The 21,472-nt window shown below is 42.3% G+C and overlaps 1 protein-coding gene across 2 annotated transcripts in view; it reads right to left on the bottom strand.

Moving 5' to 3' along the window:
* Window positions 1–20,700, bottom strand: part of kctd16b (potassium channel tetramerization domain containing 16b) — a 65,975-nt gene extending 45,275 nt beyond the window's left edge. The window contains exons 1-3 of one of the 2 annotated variants that reach the window (XM_061803432.1): window positions 19,867–20,700; window positions 9,798–9,809; window positions 8,839–8,874 (exon numbers count right to left, since the gene is read on the bottom strand). In XM_061803432.1, the coding sequence (XP_061659416.1) occupies window positions 8,839–8,874; window positions 9,798–9,809; window positions 19,867–20,700 (882 nt within the window). The remainder of the gene's footprint in view (window positions 1–8,838; window positions 8,875–9,797; window positions 9,810–19,866) is intronic. The other variant, XM_061803431.1, reaches the window with a different exon arrangement.
* Window positions 20,701–21,472: the final 772 nt, after the last annotated feature.

Here is a 21,472-nt window from a genome sequence, read left to right as displayed (position 1 = left end):
TTTGCTGAGTAATTTTCCCACAGGGGTCAACAAGGTTACTTGGAGACAATGAGGAAGAACAAGAAAGGCCATTAGATGGAGGCAAATAAAGAGATTAAGATGGAAATGATCTTCACGATGCAAAGAGACACTAACAATCAGTTTTAATTTCATTGTATACTCCTTTATCGCCGCTGGGTTTACCAATTCTGATAGTCACAGCTCAACTTACTAATTAATGCTTCTTTATTGGTAAATCGCATGAGTGCCAAGTACAATATCGGGCAAGTAATGGGACACTATAACACGGTACCACATTTACATTCACTGATTCAGCTTTGGTAGATACAGACAGTTTCTTACCTCTGACAAATAAATTATTAACAGTATATTTTATTGTAATATCTTTGTTGAAGAAACGGGGTTTTACAAAAATGACTTTAGCCATATTCCATGTAAATCTGTGGTTGGGTGAGACATTCATCACCTTTTTTTGGTCAGAGCAGATGGTTTTATTGCACATTTAGTTTTTCCTCATTTTCCCAGGGTGTTGTACATTAAATTTAGAGACAGAATTTAGATACTGTCAGCTGGATGTTGGTATCAATGAAGGTAGGAATGGGGGTGATCCAAATGTGTGCGTTCCTGAGTGCCGTCCTCCATTTACAATGGGATGCCGTAAGAATTTTGAAGAAAATCACACAAATTTCCACGACACTTAAATTACTCTGCTGCACTGAAATAAAATGTGATGAAATTTTGGGAATAGTATTTCCCTTTTCAAAGCTACACTCTTTGTTTTTCTTTTAAATGAGGCTTAGCCAACCTGTTTTTTTTTCTCTCATGTGTCTCCTGAGCAATGGCGCCTAACCTAGCAGCCAATCTCGTTTAAACTTGGCTCACAACCTTCCTGTGCTTCAGATTTTAGTCTTTTGGGTGAGCCATATGTACACTTGGTTAGGCTGCGTATTTATCTTATGTATGTTTAATAGAGCAGGAGTACAGCCAAGTGGATTTTGCCTCTGTGCTCCCATTGCTCAGACCTGTGGAAAATGGAAATATCGCAAATGTGGCAAAAGTGTACAGTGGTGTTCTCAGTCGGTCATCAGGAAAGGAGATGTTGGAAAAGGTTGGGGGGGGGGGGCAACGAGATATAAAAAAAAAAAAAAAACAAGAAGACAAGGATGAAAATTGAAAGAAAATAATAATAAGAGAGGGCAGAAACACAGCAGCTCTTGCCGCAGGAAGGGAATAAAAGGCAAATGGGCAGATAGAGAGAGGATGGACAGAAATAGACAGAAGCCTGGAGCAGTGGAAAAAGCACAGTCCACTCTAGCTGTTGTTGAAAGGGAGACAAAGGAAGTGAAGAGAACCATGGATGAGAGTTCATAAGAGACGAGGCTGAAGGGTATATGACAACCAGGAAACAAAAGCAGGATCATAAAAAGCAATACGGATAGTCAGTGGCAACCCTCATTTGGAACAGTTTGACTTCATGTTGGCCCTCATCAGCAGTGAACGACACAAAAAAAAAAAAAAAATTGACCAGAACTTAACAGGAAAACATAATCCCAAAGTAGAACCAAAACCATTCCAAAACCCGAATTAAAATAAGACAGGATGAGCTGTAGCGACTCAACATGTGTTGATCCCCCTTCACTCCCCCACTACAGGTCGAAAATGGCCATACCAAGGATAGTTTGGAAATGGTCATGCAGAGGATACAATGAAAATGGATGATAAGATAAAGAAGTAACGGTGAAATAATATGGTGGGGGGGGGGGGGTGATAGAATAAAATGCTAATGTCTAAAATGGAATGGAAATGGGTTGTAGGATGAAAACGGGAATGCTGACTACAAAACATAAATTGATAAGAGTATAAAAAAAGGGCATGCAACTGTTAGGTAATGGTAATGGAATTGATAGAACAGAAATGGGTGATTGAATATAAATAGTAATGTTGATGATATATCAGAAATGGACAATGGGATAAAAACAATGCCGATGATAGAAATGTACAATGTGATATAAAATGATCATGTCGGCAAAAGCATAGGCATGGATGATACCATCAAAAAGGTAATGCTGATAGAATAGAAATGGCTGATGGGATACGAAATGGAATGTGGACTATATCATAGAAATGAACGATAGGATGAGAAGGGTCATGGTGACGTTAGGATAAAAATGGTAATGTTGACGATAGTATAGAAAAGGGTGATAAGAAAAAAGATAGCAATGACAACAATGAAATAGACACTTGGATTTAAACATAATACCAGCGATAGAATAGAAATGAATCATGGGATAAAATATGGTAATCTGATACTAGAAGAGAAATGGACAGGGTAAAACAGGTCATGTCAACGATGTGATAAAAACGGGAATAGAAATGGATGTCTGGATAAAATTAATAAATGAGGAAGCTATATATTATTTTTTTTAAAAAACTACCTTTGAACGTGGTAAAAATATAAAATTAGCTTTTGTTTTTCCATTTGATGCAATATTTAAAAGTAACTACTACTATTTTTTTACTATGTTAAGAACCACGTTTTTACATGTTATATGTGTATGTTATTATATATATATATATATATATATATATATATATATATATATATATATATATATATATGGGTGGGTCAGCTGACGCAGCGTATCCTCACAGTTCTGAGGACTTCCACCCCGGCCTCGCCTGTGTGGAGTTTGCATGTTCTCCCTGTGCCTGCGTGGGTTCTCCGGTTTCCTCCCACATCCGAAAAACATGCTCCCAAAATATTAATTGATATTAATATTATTTAATACATGTTTAAATGTCATTCATGATCATCATTTAATAATAATATGAGAATTTTAAAATAATAATATGATGTGAACAGTGAAGTGACTGGTTAGTCTAACCGTTACCCCATTAGCCTCACAGTTCTGAGGACCGAAGTTCAAATCCCAGCCCCGGTTGTGTAGAGTTTGGATGTTCTCCATGTACCTGTGTGGGTTTTCTCTAGGCAGTCAGATTTCCTCCCACATCTAAAAAACATGCAATATTTGAAGACTAAATTGCCTTTAGGTGTGATTGTGAGTGTGACTGGTTGTTTGTTTCTTTGTGCCCTACGATTGGCTGGCAACCATTTCAGGGTGTACCCCGCCTCCTGCCCAAAGATGGCTGCAATAGGCTCCAGCTCTCCCACAACCCTTGTGATGAAAGGCGGTAAATAAAATGGGTGGTGAAAGGATCGCATGTTCAACTTAGATGTCCTTTCCAAAGGTCAACCATGTATATGGATATTTCCAAGCTCTTGAAATCACTGGTACAAAGGTAATCCTACTGTATTGTACCACTAAAGCCACACTGATGTACTGTTTTCCCTCCCATGAGAGCATTTGCAGCAGGGATTAAAGTTCGAGATACATTCCACTTCACAATGCTTCCATATAGGAGTGACTGCAAAGCTCTGATTTACAACTGATTGGTCCAAACCTAAAGCGGTCATAAATCAGAGACTATCTTTGTCTGACAGCTGCTCCGTGATGCCCTGGCAAATGAGACTTTCAAAATCAGCCATGTAACAAGTGATAATTTTTTTATGGGAGAGGGTAAAATCTCAGAAGAACATCTCCATGCTTCAAATGCTCCGCGAGAAACATAAAAGACGGAAAAAAATAAATAAGTAAAAAATCAAACATTCTGGCAGAGGCAAATATGGAACAGGAAGGTGAGACCTACACAGCAAAGCAAGAAATAATATTCTCGTAGAAAAACGCCCACTTGTAGGTTGTTATCCAAAACACATTATCATGGTGTCACAGAGCCAAAACTATCTATGAGTGTGTATGTGTCTGTGTTCATCCTTTGTTGCTCCACTTCTGTGCACATCATCTTCCCACTTCATTTTTTAAACGTTAACTCCTCTCAGAGATCAGAGTGCGCCATTTTAATGTGTTACGCATTTAATGACTACATGCCAGCCGAGCTCGTGTGTGGTGAGAACACATTAGCAACACTGGATTGCCATTAATGATTATTCTCCACATTTCAACTGTATTCAGGATGGTAGAAAAATGAAACTCCATATTTTATTAGAATGGTGAGGGCTTGAATCCTTGACAATATTAATTGTTAAAGTTAATTTCAATGGGAAAATTTATTTCACAATGGAACAAATCAAAAGGTTGAACATCAAGATCATTAACATTAAAAATTAACATCTACAGTTAATCCTTTTTTTGAGCGGGTGGGGGAGCGTAATAAAAGAGGGGTCGGAAAATTTGCTACATAAGTGACCTATATAACACTGCAGCTACAGTAGGTTGGTAACACTGGGTCGTTGTTGAATGATTTATCATTTTTCGTATACCTCTCAGACAGATTGAACCGAAACTGAGCATTATTAACTCATGATGCAGCTCTTGTATTGAATTGTACATGAGTACCTAATGTTTCGTCCAGCATGTGTTTGTCAGGGGACGTAGAATGGAGCAGGGCGACAGACAATTACTGTTATTAGGTGAAATGACTTAAGTGACCTTAACAAGGGGTAGTGTCCTTTCTGTGCACCACTGACAAACACACACAGACTCCAATAATTGTAAAGTCTACATGTACACGCACAGAGTCCTGATCAAGATAAATGCCAAGTGCTCTCTAAGGTCATTATATTATAAGACAACGTCATTATTACAATGATCCCACCATGATGCACGAAAGCGAGAGCCTTGATAATTAACAGGGACTGCTACGTCCAAATGTCAACCCTGATGCATTTTAATTGGGTAAATGGCTTCCCGAGTTGATGGATGCCGATAATCACCGAGCTTCATCCGCACAACAATCCGGCACATGCATGCAAAAACGATCACATCTGCAAAACCACTCTCTGGACATGAAGTTCACTAGTCACTTCACAGGCCGGGTTAATATTGCTGCATCTCCAAGGCTAGATGCAACTGTCTTTTCTTATCTGACTGTTTGTGTGTGCGTCGCCGTGTGTTTATGCCACTGGCTCCCATTTTGACAACACATAAGCAGGGTTTGCAAGAGTAGCTTCTCAGCCCACTAAATCATCCTTCCCTTGTGTTATACAGCAAGCATGTGTGCATGTAAGTAGCCTATCACATTTACAAAGGGGCGGCGACGCCCTCTGCGAGACAGGTTAGCTGTCCGCGCTAAGCAGTACTCAATAATTCATTACACGGTGAGTAACAAACAGCCGCCGAGACGGGACAATGGCAGATAGTCGTCGGCGTCGGTGACAAATCATCGTCCTGAGGCGACAGAAGACGGTCGCTCAGCCACAAAACTCTTTAAATTGAAATGATTTGACGTGACACGAAGACGCCATCTCGTTTCAAACGCTAATATAGATACTCATTTTTATACTTTTGTGCTCACATCTTGATATTGAGGCCTTGACTTTGTACCAAAAGAAGAAATATTGAGTGGTGGACTTCAAAAAGTCTATCAGTTTCATTCCTCATTCCTCCCATGACTGAGCTCATAACTACGGCTGTCAGTGTTGATTTATTTTTTATTTTTAGAATCGATTATTCTAGCCATTAGGTCACAGATTCATTGCTAAAATAACATTTAGAATTAGTCTATTGAAAAAAACTTTTTCACAAGTACTTTTTATTTACCGAGGCAAGGCCTAATACTGCTTGAGGTTCAACTACATTATTTACAAATGATTAATACTACAGCTGCAAATATCCATTAGTTTTGCTAACAGATTAAGCAATTATTTATTTTTCCCATAAAGTGATTATTATTCAGTTACTGGTTTTGTCAGAAAATGGGCAAATGTTTTGATCATTGTTTTGCAATATTTACTTTTGGAATGTTAAAATCAAAGGATTTAACTCATTTTAAGCAAAACAATGGCTCTAAATGACCAAAGTGTTAATACAAATTGTTACAAATATAGATTGGCTAGAAACTTCTACTTCTGTCTTAATTATATTATGTTCAGAAATAAAGTTTTCTAAAGTGTATTTTTGGGGTTGTATTTGTTTGTTGGTTATTTCAATGTGAGGGTCTGCTCAATGTCAGTGTTTTCATTTTGCATTTGCGTTTGACTATGGGCGGCACGGTGAAGGAGCTGGTAAAGCATTGGCCTCACTGTTCTGAGGACCTGGGTTTGAACCCGGCCCCGCCTGTATGGGGTTTGCATGTTCTCCCCGTGCCTGCGTGGGTTTTCTCCGGCCACTCCAGTTTCCTCCCACGTCCCAAAAACATGCAACATTAATTGTACACTCTAAATTGCCCCTAGGTGTGATTCTGAGTGTGGCTGTTTGTCTCAATGTGCCCTGCGATTTGCTGGCAACTAGTTCAGGGTGTACCCCGCCTCCTGCCTGTTGACAACTGGGATAGGCTCCAGCACTCCCCGCGACCCTTGTGAGGATAAGCGGCAAAGAAAATGGATGGATGGTGTTTGAATATTGGTCCCATTGAGTAAATGGCTGAAAGTGCATCGGACACAGTAGCTCTCTTTGCCTACAAGCGAGGGTATTACAAAACGTTAATTTGTTTCCTTTTTTTCACTTTACTCAAGCAACAGCATATCTGAAGCTTGCTAAGTTAAGTTTGCAAAGTCAAATTCCGGCTCACAGCACATAGCAAAAAGATCAACCACCCGACAGCTCATAACTTGATAAACTCATATGTTAGGGCACTAGTTTGATCAGGTACTGCTGTCAATATCGCTCGGGATGGCTCCGCTTGTGGTTAGTGCATCTGTCTTATAGCCCAGAGGCTCTGGGTCCGAATCAAGTCTCTGGCCTTCCTTTGTGAAGTTTGCATGTTCTCTCTGTGCTTGCATGGTTTTTCACCGAGTTCCAATATCATTCAGGTTGAGTTCCTGAAAGACTCTAAATTGTCTATAGGAGTAACTTGCAGGTTAGATGTATTTTTGTCTGTATGTGCTCTGCCATTGGCGAGCGACCAGTCCAGAGGTTACCTTCCCTCTCGACCAGAGCCTGCTTACCCATCAGTGAGGTGGACAGCAAAGTCTGTCTGATTCATTCAGCCGTTTAAATCCTCTTCGATCGCTTAAAGGCCTCTCAGTCGAAATCACAGCTAAACAGATAAAGACGGACTACCTTCTAGTGTTGAGTTGCAGTTCAGTGTGCTCAGCTGTGTATATCACTGCCATTGGTTCAGACTGAATCCATATCTCCTCCATCCAAATCATATTTTCCTTGTCATTTTTCATCAGGAAGACCCAGGACACGCTGGAGAGACTCCGTTTCTCAGGTGGACTGAGGATGCCTCGGGATCCCTCCAGAAGAGCTCTATGAAGTGGAGTCTTTGCATCCTTGCTCAAAGGTATTCCGACCCGGATAAGCGGTAGAAAATGGATGGATGAAGACGTGAATATGAATTTGTCTTCATTGAGTGCGTGTATGATATACGAGTGACATTACTTACTTTCTGGAACGGTGCTCAACATACGGTCAATGAAATGTCAGCTTTTTATGCATTTCTCAGTTAACCTAGTAAAAAGTTTCCAATATATTTTCGAAAGATGTAATATTTGCGTGACGAGTCATTCCGTGTGCATGCCTTTTATACACAGGAGCAAAAGGCACTAAAGTGTTTGCTTTTACAAGCCGAATAAAAGGTGGCGAGTCTGAAACTTCACGCCCCTATTCCCTCATTGTGGCTTTCCCTTACACCCAAGCAACATCCTTCCTATGTGTTAAAGCCGGTGTAAAAGGGTTACTGCTATTGAAATGGGAGCTTGAAAATTCAAACTAAAATGACGATTTCAAGATATCACTATTTTTTGCATAGTATTTTAGGGCAACAGAGTGAAGTATTAGTGGTAGTCAACTCATCTGCCTCACATTTCTGAACTCTGGGTTGAAATTTCTTCTTTCTTTGTGGGGTTCGTCCTGCATTCCAAAAACGTGTACGTTAGGTTCATTGAAGACTAAATTCTCCAGAGGTCTAAATATTTGTCTTCTATTTGTTTCATGAGATAGTCTGGTGACCGTTACAGGGTCTCTCGTCCAAAGTCTGCTGGGATAGGCTCTAGCTTATAGAAAACGATTGGCCGGATAGATGAATAACCGTTTTGGCTCTGGTTACCTTTAAATTTGGAAATTATCAGGTAATTTGTGTTCAAAATCTCACTATGTGACAGTAGAAATGCGATTTCTAACAACAAAAAAAGTAACCAAAAAAAACTTCCGAAACATGTACGAAAGTACGAAATACAACTCTTAATCTGCCCCTATGGTCTTCTGGTAATAAAAGTTTGAATTTCTGAAAACATGTTAAGTGTCTTATAAAAGACAGCCATGATGAAGACAAATACATTAAAAACCATTGCTCGAGCTACTAATAAGTAAAAAAAAAAAAAAAGCCATTATATATTTCCATGAGGCATCAAGATGACTGGTTCCAGCCATTTCCTTTGGAGATAATTTCCCCTGGAGTTAATTTCCTCTGGAGTTGCCACATTAGTGCCCCTCGGTTTGTTAAGGGACATAAAGACTCGCAAATGAAACGCTGTTGATATGCTCATTCGCCACCAAGCTATAACCCGCTGTAGAATGAACACACAGCCATATATGCCGGTTCAAGCTGCAGGAGTGACAATGCAGGATTCAAAGGAGGGAAACGGTTGTGATATGAAATGCGATCAAACTGGGTGGAGTGGGGAGGGTGGGGGGGGGTCATCTTGAAGTTGGAGTACTAATGGGCTGAAGATTGACCAGCTGTTTTACCAGGCAAAAGTTTGACGGTTACAAGTTTCGAGCCGCACTAAAAACACACATTTTATATGCTGGCTTGATGCGTACAAGGTATGTTAGGACTTTGATGGTTATTTTCTCGTACCACGTTTCCTCTCACACCGTCATGCTTCCTCATTTGTGTCTCTTCAATGCTCTGGTGGCCCAAGAGAGAATTTGAGCCAACCCGCCGTGAAATTCGAAATCAAACCAAATCTCAGAAGACCTGTTACAATAAAAAAAAAAAATGAACCATTGAACTCATACATACTCGTAATATACAGGCTCCAGTACTCCTGCCACACTTGTGAGGATAAGTTCCTCAGATAATGGATGGATGGATGGATAGAATACAAATATTTAGTATTATGTTGTATGGCCCCCAAAGAACCACCTAGAACAAATTTTAACAACGGAACTTTTTGACGAGACTTCACACACGATGAGGAAAAATCAGCAATGGTGTTTTTATTGTTCTTATCATGTGTGGTGCATTTGTGATGTCCAAGAAAGCACCACAAACTCATAACAATATCTCCACTCACAACTGCGAGTAAGAAAACCCTTGTCAAGTTTTTCGTCATTTTGAAAAATTGACTGTGATGTTAAAAATGGGTCTGTACCCCACTTAAATCAGACATTAAACATCCAAAGTCTCTCTTTTTCTTTTTCTTTCTTGCATCAAAACTTGCATTTGAGACGTTTTTCGCTGTACGGTTAACGCCGAGCAGTTGCTGAAGCATGGATGCATTTGGCTGCTTCTCCACAAGCGCGCCACACTGGGATGCCCCCCCTCCCTTGTCATAGCCTCTCTTTGGACCCCGACAGAGGAAGCGCGGCAACCACCTCAGAGAGAATAGAGAGTCAAGAGTCAAAAGATTAGGAGAAAACTAGCTGATGGATGGCGAGCACACGGGTGAGTCACCCAGGGCTTAAGGGGGAAGCTTGTTGTTGACTCTCGTTCCCTTCCCCTCAAGATATACGCATCTGCACGTATCTTCCAGGGTGCCGGGATTATAGGAATCTACACTACCTACCTACACTAAGCTTCCAGGGGAGAAGGTCAAGAGGAGCCAGGACAGAAACAATCTTCTCTCCGTAAGACCTACTTGGCCTGAACCATTTTTTTTTTTTTTTTTTGTTCATCAGTGTGGGCCATGACTGATTTTCTTGAAGCTGCACCTTTACATGCAGCTGCCGTGACCTTGCATGCAGAACTCATTGAAAAACAATGTATGTTTGCATGCATTTTATACAATGCTTACCAAAATCGAACTATGTACAGGGGATCCTTGGAATACGATCGTCTGGTCATGGGTCATTATCAGGTTACGAACCTGCTATTAAGTTGTTTGCGAGGGAGCATAGCAATGTTGTCACATACCACAAGAAGTCACGCTTCATTACTTCTGTAGTTATTGCTTTTTTTTTTTCAATTGTTTTCTCAGTTATGGTCTAGAAGTGTTTTTCATGAAAATATTTACAATAATTATGAGTGTACTACAGCATTAATGCAGCCCTATGGGGGCACAAACCAGTGCAATCTGTAGGCCGGTCCCAAGCCCGGATAAATGCAGAGGGTTGCGTCAGGAAGGGCATCCGGCGTAAAAACTGTGCCAAACAAATATGAGCGTTCATCTAAAGAATCCCATACCGGATCGGTCGTGGTCCGGGTTAACAACGCCCGCCCCCGGCACTGCTAACCTGCAGGGCGTCAGTGGAAATTCAGCTACTGTGGGTCGAAGACAAAGAAGAGGAAACCGGATCCAGCGTCAGAAGAAAAAAAGGAATGCACAGAGCCTACAACTGAGTGTAGGGACTTTGAATGTTGGGACTATGACAGGAAAAGCTCAGGAGTTGGTTGACATGATGATTAGGAAAAGGTTGATATTCTGTGTATCCAAGAGAGCAGGTGGAAAGGTAGTAAGGCTAGAAGTTTGGGAGCAGGGTTTAAATTATTCTACCATGGAGTAGATGGGAAGAGAAATGGAGTAGGGGTTATTTTAAAGGAAGAGCTGGCTAAGAATGTCTTGGAGGTGAAAAGAGTATCAGATCGAGTGATGAGACTAAAATTTGAAATTGAGGGTGTTATGTATAATGTGGTTAGCGGCTATGCACCACAGGTAGGATGTGACCTAGAGTTGAAAGAGAAATTCTGGAAGGAACTAGATGAAGTAGTTCTGAGCATCCCAGACAGCGAGAGAGTTGTGATTGGTGCAGATTGTAATGGACTTTGGTATTGGTAAGGAAACAGGGGCGATGAAGAAGTGATGGGTAAGTACGGCATCCAGGAAAGGAACTTTGAAGGGCAGATGGTGGTGGACTTTGCAAAAAGGATGGAGATGGCTGTAGTGAACACTTATTTCCAAAAGAGGGAGGAACATATAGTGACCTACAAGAGCGGCGGTAGAACCACGCAGCTAGATTATATTTTGTGCAGACGATGTAATCTGAAGGAGGTTACTGACTGTAAAGTAGTGGTAGGGGAGAGTGTAGCTCGACAGCATAGGATGGTAGTATGTAGGATGACTCTTGGTGGGTAGGAATATTAAGAAGACAAAGGTAGAGCAGAGAACCATGTGGTGGAAGCTGAGAAAGGAAGAATGTTGTGCGGCCTTCCGGAAAGAGGTGAGACAGGCTCTCGATGGACAACCGAAGCTCCTGGAAGACTGGACGACGACAGCCAAGATGATCAGAGAGACAGGCAGGAGAGTACTTGGTGTGTCATCTGGTAGGAAAGTGGAGAAGGAGACTTGGTGGTGGAACCCCATAATACAGGGAGTCATACAAGGAAAGAGATTAGCGAAGAAGAAGTGGGATACTGAGAGGACTGAGGAGAGGCGAAAGGAGTACATCGAGATGCGACGTAGGGCAAAGGTAGAGGTGGCAAAGGCTAAACAAGAGGCATATGAAGACATGTACACCAGGTTGGACACGAAAGAAGGAGAAAAGGATCTCTACAGGTTGGCCAGACAGAGGGATAGAGATGGGAAGGATGTGCAGCAGGTTAGGCTGATTAAGGATAGAGATGGAAATGTGTTGACTGGTGCCGGTAGTGTGCTAAATAGATGGAAAGAATACTTTGAGAAGTTGATGAATGAAGAAAATGAGAGAGAAGGAAGAGTTGAAGAGGCAAGAGTGAAGGACCAGGAAGTGGAAATGATTACTAAGGGGGAAGTCAGAAAGGCATTACAAAGGATGAAAAATGGGAAGGCAGTTGGTCCTGATGACATACCGGTAGAGGTATGGAAGCAATTTGGAGAGATGGCTGTGGAGTTTTTGACCAACTTATTCAACAGAATACTAGCGGGCGAAAAGATGCCTGAAGAATGGAGGAAAAGTGTTCTAGTTCCCATTTTTAAGAACAAAGGGGATGTTCAGAGCTGTGGGAACTATAGAGGAATAAAGTTGATGAGCCACACAATGAAGTTATGGGAAAGAGTAGTGGAGGCTAGACTCAGGTCAGAGGTAAGTATCTGCGAGCAACAGTATGGTTTCATGCCTAGAAAGAGTACCACAGATGCATTATTTGCCTTGAGGATGCTCGTGGAAAAGTACAGAGAAGGTCAGAAGGAGCTACATTGTGTCTTTGTGGATCTAGAGAAAGCCTATGACAGAGTACCAAGAGAGGAACTGTGGTACTGCATGCGTAAGTCTGGTGTGGCAGAGAAGTATGTTAAAATAGTACAGGACATGTATGATGGCAGCAGAACAATGGTGAGGTGTGCCTTAGGTGTGACAGAGGAATTTAAGGTGGAGGTGGGACTGCATCAGGGATCAGCTCTGAGCCCCTTCCTGTTTGCAGTGGTAATGGATAGGCTGACAGATGAGGTTAGACTGGAATCCCCTTGGACCATGATGTTCGCAGATGATATTGTCATATGCAGTGAAAGCAGGGAGCATGCAGAGGAACAATTGGAAAGATGGAGACATGCACTGGAAAGGAGAGGAATGAAGATTAGCCGAAGTAAAACAGAATATATGTGCATGAATGAGAAAAGTGGAGGGGGAAGAGTGAGGCTACAGGGAGAAGAGATAGCGAGGGTGGACGACTTCAAATATTTAGGGTCAACAATGCAGAGCAATGGTGAGTGTGGTAAGGAAGTGAAGAAACTGGTCCAAGCAGGTTGGAACAGCTGGCGAAAGGTGTCTGGTGTGTTATGTGACAGAAGAGTCTCTGCTATGATGAAGGGCAAAGTTTACAAAACAGTGGTGAGGCCGGCCATGATGTATGGATTAGAGATGGTGGCAACAGGAAGCAGAACTGGAGGTGGCAGAAATGAAGATGCTGAGGTTCTCGCTCGGAGTGACCAGGTTGGATAGGATTAGAAATGAGCTCTTTAGAGGGACAGCCAAAGTTGGATGTTTTGGAGACTAGGTGAGAGAGAGCAGACTTTGATGGTTTGGAGATGTTCAGAGGCGAGAGAGTGAGTATATTAGTAGAAGGATGCTGAGGATGGAGCTGCCAGGCAAAAGAGCGAGAGGAAGACCAAAGAGAAGGTTTATGGATGTGGTGAGGGAAGACATGAGGGCAGTTGGGGTTAGAGAGGAAGATGCAGGAGATAGGCTAAGATGGCAAAAGATGACACGCTGTGGCGACCCCTAACGGGACAAGCCGAAAGGAAAAGAAGAAGAAGATGAGTGTACTACAGCATTAGCGTCGTTTAGTGTGACAGACTATGCCTTCTACACCTGTGACAAGTTAAGTGTGGCATCTAGAGTCAGTGGGGATATACAGTATACTGTACCTTTTACTATATATTTCAAGTAAAAACCTCTTAATTCTTTCTCAGCCATGGAAGTTGAGCTTTAATTCTCATTATTATGATCCCTCCATCTTGTATACCCATTACTGTATCCCATCAGAGTAGTCCAGGAGATAAACTGGCTTAATAGCCATCTGAGATATTTATGTTCAGAACACAGGTCTCAGTTTTACTGTATGACTCACATTCCAATATTGTTGAAGACCAAAGGAAAAGGAGAGGATAAGTGAACCTGAGCTCTTGAGCACATGGGCCAAAAATGTTCTCTGTCAGCAATTTTGATGAATTATTTTTGTCATTGATTCAGTGCCATTCAAAGGGGGGCTTACAGTTTACCTGGTCTTATAATATAAATGTGTTCTTGTTGTTTTGTTGAAAAAAAAAGACCAAAAAAAATGTATGATACACCAGTACCTTGAATAGAAAGGAAATACTGTGGTCCGCTACAACTCCTTTCTCGTTGAGAGTTGGCAAGGGTCTATCCCAGACCATCCGTGGTCTGATTTCCAGTCAAACACACTCTTGACACACTTAAACTGCGTGTTGCATTGTTTTTCTCATTGGATAGTATAACTCCCACTGCTCTATTGCTTTATAAGATCATTTTGAACCCTTGCAAAAGTAGTCAAATATTTTGCTATGCCCTACAAAGCATCACAGTGTTACAGTAGTCATGGTTCAACAGCAGTAAAACTTTGATTAATGATACAAGTAGTTACGGCACTATGAGGATAATCAGCTGCTCTCGTTAGAGCAGCACTGCGGAGCCTGTAGCCGCCGTAGCAGTAGCATTTGCAAGAACAGCGTCGCCTGAATAATGCAGAGGTGCTGTGTGGAGCGTTAAACTCCCCCTCTGAGATGAGGCCAGGGTAGCAGCTGTACCTATCAAGTCTCTCCTCAGAGCTGTCACGGCCTGCCTGCTCCTCAGCTAATTACTTGCTACAGGCCCGCAGCGTGGGACTGCCACGGCTAATGTCGTCACCCACAAGGGCCAGGGAGGGATCACACGAATTTGAGTTTGCCCGCTTACCTACATGAAAAAATGAGAAATTACCTTGATGAACTGAGGGAAAAATGAACTATCAATCATTTAGTGTTCCCCCACAATATCATGTCATTGTTCTTATCTTACATTTTTAAGTGATCATTCTTTGTTTTTCAGGGCTTCCCAAAGTCACCTTTTTTTGGGGGAAGGACGAGCGGTTAAACTCACAAACCCAAGAGTGGTGTGTCACATAGTGTCCATCGGAACACAGATACCAGAAAATGCCTCTATAATGAAATATCGGGGCCATTATTCTAACATTTTTGGAGCTAGAAATGTGCATGAGTAGAGAGAGCCACATAAATGTTAATGATGACTGGCTGCAGTTCTGCGACATTGACACTTTTTTCTGGTGACCCCCTCAAGTCTCCAGCAGAGGTTCAGGTGGCCAACTAGATTGAAACATGTCTATTAACAAAAATATAACTGCACAGTGACGTTCCAAACACCCTGAACTATAAAGGAAATACATTAAAGACTCTACACTGTATTAACCAGTGTCACCATATCTAAAATGTTGAGAACATTAACTTGCTATGACTATGAGAACTTGGTTAGATTTTATACCAAAACAAAAACAACCCAAAAACAAAACATTTCAAATAGTAGCGAGCTGGCATATTTATCATATTTAAACAGCCATTTCAAAAGACCATTTATGTGGTGTAGCAGTGAGAATAAAGCCTATAGCTCACATATCAACATGCAGACTAAAACATGTTTCTGGCAGCTGAAGGAATGTTTTGTTGTGGGTATCCACCGGTTCAGCCCTGTCAGGCCCCGCGGTGAACACGGCTGAACTGACTGTCAGTCGAAATGATAAATTATAAGTCAGCCCAGCCATGTAAAAACATTGATGAATATGCCTCTCTGCCCTCTAGGGGTTGAGCGGCATTTTGAACAGTCACAAACATTGTGAGAGCGGAAGCAGATAACTTAAAAAAAAAAAGGCGGGGGGATTGATGAAGATAATGGAGGTCCTGATTAAAGCTGAAAGGTATAAACTGTTGGCTGGCAGAACATCTTATAACATCAGTTTAAAAAAAGAAAGATCCTTCTGGTTCATTTAATTCAAGTTGCACGTGAGCAGGAACCTATCCCATCTGACTCTAGGCAAGAGGGAGGTTACATCCTGGACTGGTCGCCAACCAATTGGAAGGGCAGACACACAGTATAAGAAAACAACAATTTAGACAACATTTCATACCTATGGGCAATTTAGAGTCTTCAGTGTACCTAACGTGCATGTTTTTGGAACAGAGGATGAACCTGGAGTACCCGCAAACACCACAAAGGAAAGCTGGGATTTGCACATTACTTCATCATTACCCTGAAATGATGTCATGTAAGAATGAACATCATATTGCTTAATTACTTATTTTCTTATGCATCATCACATGCAATTGAAATTTTTGATTTACAAAAACGTATTTGGTCATTGGCAAATGTCTTAAATTGGGCCTTTCATATTTTTTTGTCATCAATCATCACAGTGAAATTGCTGTAATCAATAGTATTGACCATCAAGCTGCCTTTCTTAGCAAATGAATTTTTACATCATTTTTTTATGTCAAACAATCTTTTTGTACATTATATATGGTGACATTATCCATCCATCCATTTTGTACCACTTTTCCAGATCGGGTCGCGGGGGAAGTAGTTTCAGCAGGGATACCTAGACTTCCCTTTCCCCAGCCACTTCTTCCATCTCTTCCGGAGGGATCCCAAGGCATTCCCAAGCCAGCCGAAAGATATGTCCTGGGTCGTCCTCGGGGTCTCTTTCCGGAGGGACATGTCCGGAACGCCTCGCCAGGGAGGCGTCCAGGAGGCATCCGAATCAGATGCCCCAGCCACCTCATCTGGCTCCGCTCAATGCAGAGGAGCAGCAGCTCGACACTGAGCCCCTCCCGGATGACCGAGTTTCTCACCCTATCTCTAAGGGAGAGCCCGGACACCTTGTGGAGGAAAGTCATTGCAACCGCTTGTATCTGAGATTTTGTTCTTTCGGTTCTGACCGCCAGCTCGTGAGGTGAGGGTAGGAACGTAGATCGACTGGTAAATTGAGAGCTTCGCTTGAACGGACCGATGCAAAGTCCGCATCACTGCAGATGCTGCACCGATCCATCTGTCGATCTCCCGCTCCATTCTTCCCTCACTTGTGAATAAGACCCCAAGATACTTGAACTCCTCCACTTGGGGCAGGATCTCATCCCCAACCCGGAGAGGGCACGCCACCCTTTTCCGACTGAGGACCATGGTCTCAGATTTGGAGGTGCTGATTCTCATCCCAGCCACTTCACACTCTGCTGTGAACCGCTCAAGTGAGTGTTGGAGATCATGGCTTCATGAAGCCAACAGAACCACATCATCTGCAAAGAGCAGAAATGTGATGCTGAGGCCACCAAACCGGATACATTCTACGTGTCGGCTGCGCGAAGAGATTCTCTCAATAAAAGTTATGAAAAACGGTGAACTGTGACATTATGTTAATACATTATATATTTTAGGAAGTATCGGGTCCCAGGGAAGAAAGTTTAGGTCAAAGTCTTAATTTCAGTTGGAAAAAAAAGTTTGGACAGAGTCTGGTCTACAGAAACATGGTTCAAACAAACCCTAATTCATCAGAGATGTCAATTTTGCGACAAAAGAAGACTATGAATTAAGTCCTACACTCGAAAAGCATATTCTCAGACGTTCACCCGCAGCTATCCTCATTTCTGTCACGCCATTTAGGAACCAACTGCTAGACGAACTAACTGAAATGTCAGTGATGTAGAAATGAAGGTTGAATGAAGATTAATAAAGATGTACAAGCATGCAGACGAAAACAGGCGGGTTGCAAAAGAGAGCAGTGAAGCATTTAAAGCAGCAGGCGTTATCTTCCTGCTTACTAAGATGTGCATTGGGAAGCGGTGTAAGGCATGGGAACAAGATGAAAAGAGCCCACACCGTTAAAGTGAAAGCTAAAGGATAGCTAAGGTTCTAACCAGTAACCCCTGTCCAACAGAACCACTCTTAAACGTATGGCTACACAAAAGATTTGGTTTTCAAATTCAGCTATTTGTGTCAGAACATCAATGAGTGTGTTTGTGTCTCTGCCCGTACCTAATTTTGCTTACCAGACATCTGGAGAACAAGGCACCAAAATAACATCTTTCCTTTTTGATCTGCAAAATTGTTTTCCTATGAATATGAAAGAGGAGCACCACTTCATTACATTTGCTAAAAGTAGCAGAAACGTCCCCTTCCCGTGCAATCTGAAATGACTAGCAGAGCGAGGATGGAATAAGAATTCAAAATTTGCATATTTGCTGCTGAAAACTGACAAATGTTTTTTAGCCTGTTGTGTTCAGGTTTGGGGCCTCAAACTGAACCTCCAAGTAATGAAGAACAGGGCCCCTTCACATCCCATTTTTTTATGGAGAATGCCAATCGCAGGGCACAAAGAGACAGACAACAGTCGCACAGACAATCACACCTGGGGGCAATTCAGAGTCTCCAATGAATCCAAGCATGTTTTGGGGATGTGGGAGGGAACCAGGGTACCTGGAGAAAACCCACACAGAAAAGAAAATGACCAGAAAGTGTCCTACAATTTTCTGACTCACAGAGAAATGGCTAATTTGAATGATGCTTGCTTGAACACTACCAGTACAAGTTCGTGAAGCTGAGACACCGTGATGTTTTTTTTTTTTAATCACTGGAAACTCACTGATTTGCCAAGTATAACCCATTTCTGTTTATTTTGTTGCAACGTATCCTCAGCTGTTCGCTGAAAAATGTACCTGTTTGCAACTCTCAACATACTCTTTGTGCTCTTTCTGTAACGTCCTAAAATGAAATAAAGATACCTCCAAGGCTCTTGCTTGGTCGGAAAGGACTAATTTGTTTCAATGAAGTCAACATTATGATTTTTAAGCTCTTTGTACTGTTTGTCAGAGAGGAGCTAAGTTCAGAAGTAATAAGTGTCTTTTCATCGTGTGTGTGTGTGGTTTTTTTTTTAAATCAACTCATTTGTAATAATTTATTTTCAAGGGTAATTTTTTGTAAGGCGAGTTTCAAAATGTTAGGTGGTTTGAGATAGTCGTTTATGGTTTAATAGTCCAGGCAATTTTTCATTCACTATTCATCAGGGCTTGGTCTCAATCCCCCATGAAAATCATTTCAATGCACACTAATTGTGTATTACTCACTAATAGCTTCAAAATTTTGCTACTAATTTAGAGAATTTCAGTGACTAATTGATAGGATGTTGAGAACTTCAATACAAATGCATCAGCCTCCCTCACACACACCGCAGACATCTTCATGATGTGCGGTATTAAACTGCTTCATAAATTATTTGCCAGCGGGATCCATGGATGTGAATTATTGTGTCGCGCCATTAAGTCTTATGGGCCGGTGAACGTCGCGGCAATGTCTTCATGGTCAGTTGTCTTAGTCCTCTGCCAAAATGTGGAAGGGTGCCAACAGAAGTGCCGGAGCCACAAAGAGTAAAATGAAAGTAGAAAATGAAAAGGAGCCCATCCCGAACACGTGAAATGAAGGCAATGACGATATAAGCAGAGCACAGAATTGGTTTTGGCCATACAGAATCAGATCTAACCTAAAGAAGCCGAAATTTATATTAGGATATACAGAACCTGGTCCAGTCTAAAAAAAAGCCAGGTAGATCATGAAGGATAAGAACTTGGTTTGGCTGTACTAAACCAGTACCATTTCTAAATGACCACGATACAAAACCAGATACAGCCAAAAAGACCCACTCTTGTTCTCAGCTAACAGAACCAAACTTAAATTTGGCAAACCTGAGCCAGGTACCAATCCAAAGAACCAGGTACAACCAAATAGAACCACAATTTTACTGACATATACAATCCGGACAACACTTGTGTTTAGGTATTCGGAACCCGGTTAAACCTGAAATAACCATGGAAAGCCATGCAGAACCAGAATCAAAGGTTTGGTATACTGTGCAAAACTAGGTCCAACTCGAAATGGTCACTCCATATTAACGATACCGAAACTGATCCATTCTATAATGACCACGCGTTATACAGAAGCAGAATTGAACATGTGGTAGGATATAAAAAAGGATCCAAGCCCAAAATAACCCGACACATATTAAGGTCCAATATATTAAACTAGGTCCAGACCCGAAACACTATAATTGTGTTTAATACAACCAAGTCCAGTTAAAAGGGATCAATAAGACCATCAAACTGGCTACAACCTAACAGTGCTAATCTTGTATTGGGCTTTCCAGAACCAAGTAAACCTAAAGGACCAAACTTGTATTAAAGGTCCAAGCTAAAAAGGGACAGCACAGAAGCAGAACCCTCGACTTACGGTAGAAGACGTATTCGGTGTAGCTGGACCAGAACTTGTCCTCAGTGTGCTGGCTGACAAATGAGGCCGTGACGGACGAGTTGCACGCCACCATGTGGAAGCCACACTCGGACAGCATGTCAAAGGCCCGCTCCAAGTGCCTGAACTTGAGATAGAAGCGGGACGTGTAACGCTCTGGGGTCCGGTTCGGGTCCCGACTCTCATTCAGGGTCTCTCCGAAGACCTCTTTGGCCAGGGCCACTCTGCCGCAGATGAGGATGCGGGGCACCCGGCGGAACTTGGCGTCACTCTGAGCCTCGCGGGCCATGGTACACGAGCCCCGGTACCCCACCGTGATGAAACCGCTCTTCCTGTCCGCGGGAACGAGCGAGGGCGGCGGGCAATGGCGCGACTCGCTCCCCTGGGAACCGTCCTCGTAATCGCTGTGGAACAAGTCATCCGGGCTTTGCTTCACCTCCTCCGGGCTGAGAAGCCTCACTAAGTCAGGCAGCTGGAAGTACTCCGCTTCCTTCCGGAGCCGACCTTTCTCCGGGAAGTGGTCCGGGAGGACGACCTGCTTATCCCGCAGATAGTCCAACACATAGCGGAAGAGGAAGCCATCTCGGTCAATGAAGTAACGACCTTTGGGGTCTCGGGCTAAGTCGTTGGAGGCGTCCTTTTTGGAGAACAACTTGGCCAGGAGAGAACTCGGGCTACTCACTAGCGTGCAATATCGTGTGAAGTACACCTGGCCTCCCACGTTAAGCTCCAGGACGTCAGGGACACTGTTCTGGACCGACGCCTGCTCTTTAGGGATAGTCCTGCAGTTCACACTCAGCGCCATTGTGGTAGGGGGAGGTGGGAACCGCTGCTTAACTTATATATATACCCTGTTATAATATAAGGATGAAAATGACAAAGGTGGCAAAAGTTCCATCTCCATCTTCCATTCTCATCATCGATCCATATTTGGAGTGAAAAAATTCCCACTTATATATGCCTTATATAGAGCATATTAATGTTTTTTTGCGGGCACCATCCCAAACAGAACAAAATAAAAAAAATTGTTGCATTTAAAAAAAAATGCTCAAAATAGTATAGAACAGCTCCAGAAACATACAGGAAAACTCATAAAAACTTAAGGTCCAAACAAGGTTCTTCTCACTCGTTCTAGATGAGGACGGAGGGAAGGCAAAGCTCATCTTACCTCATCGGTTTTTCACTGACATCACTGCACTGCCTCTTTTTTGAAAAATGTATTTTTGCGCACCAAAAAATACAAATCTCAGTGTCTTCTAGGAGAGCAAAGCATGCCATCGTGCATCTACCAGAGAGCTGTCCGCGGTTCTGATTCAGTCTCCCCATCCCACTTCCATCCCCACTCCCACCGCCCCTTCTTGCACAGAGTAGGTTGGTGTCATCACTCCCCTCAAGGCTGTATGTATGCGTGGCATTCTCATCATTGGACCACTCACTGTGCATAATAAGCTTTTTTTTTTTTTTAAACCATTATCACATAATAAGCAAAGAAATTATATAAAATACCTTCAAAAAGTAGCACAGTATTTTAATGCACGGTGGGGAACGCGCTGAGGAGTTTCTGTTTCTGAAAAGTG

The sequence above is a fragment of the Syngnathoides biaculeatus genome, chromosome 18 (genome assembly GCF_019802595.1).
Source record: "Syngnathoides biaculeatus isolate LvHL_M chromosome 18, ASM1980259v1, whole genome shotgun sequence".
Classification (NCBI taxonomy): domain Eukaryota; kingdom Metazoa; phylum Chordata; class Actinopteri; order Syngnathiformes; family Syngnathidae; genus Syngnathoides; species Syngnathoides biaculeatus.
Note: the sequence above shows the minus strand (reverse complement) of the source record. Positions and strands in the feature narration are given on the sequence as shown.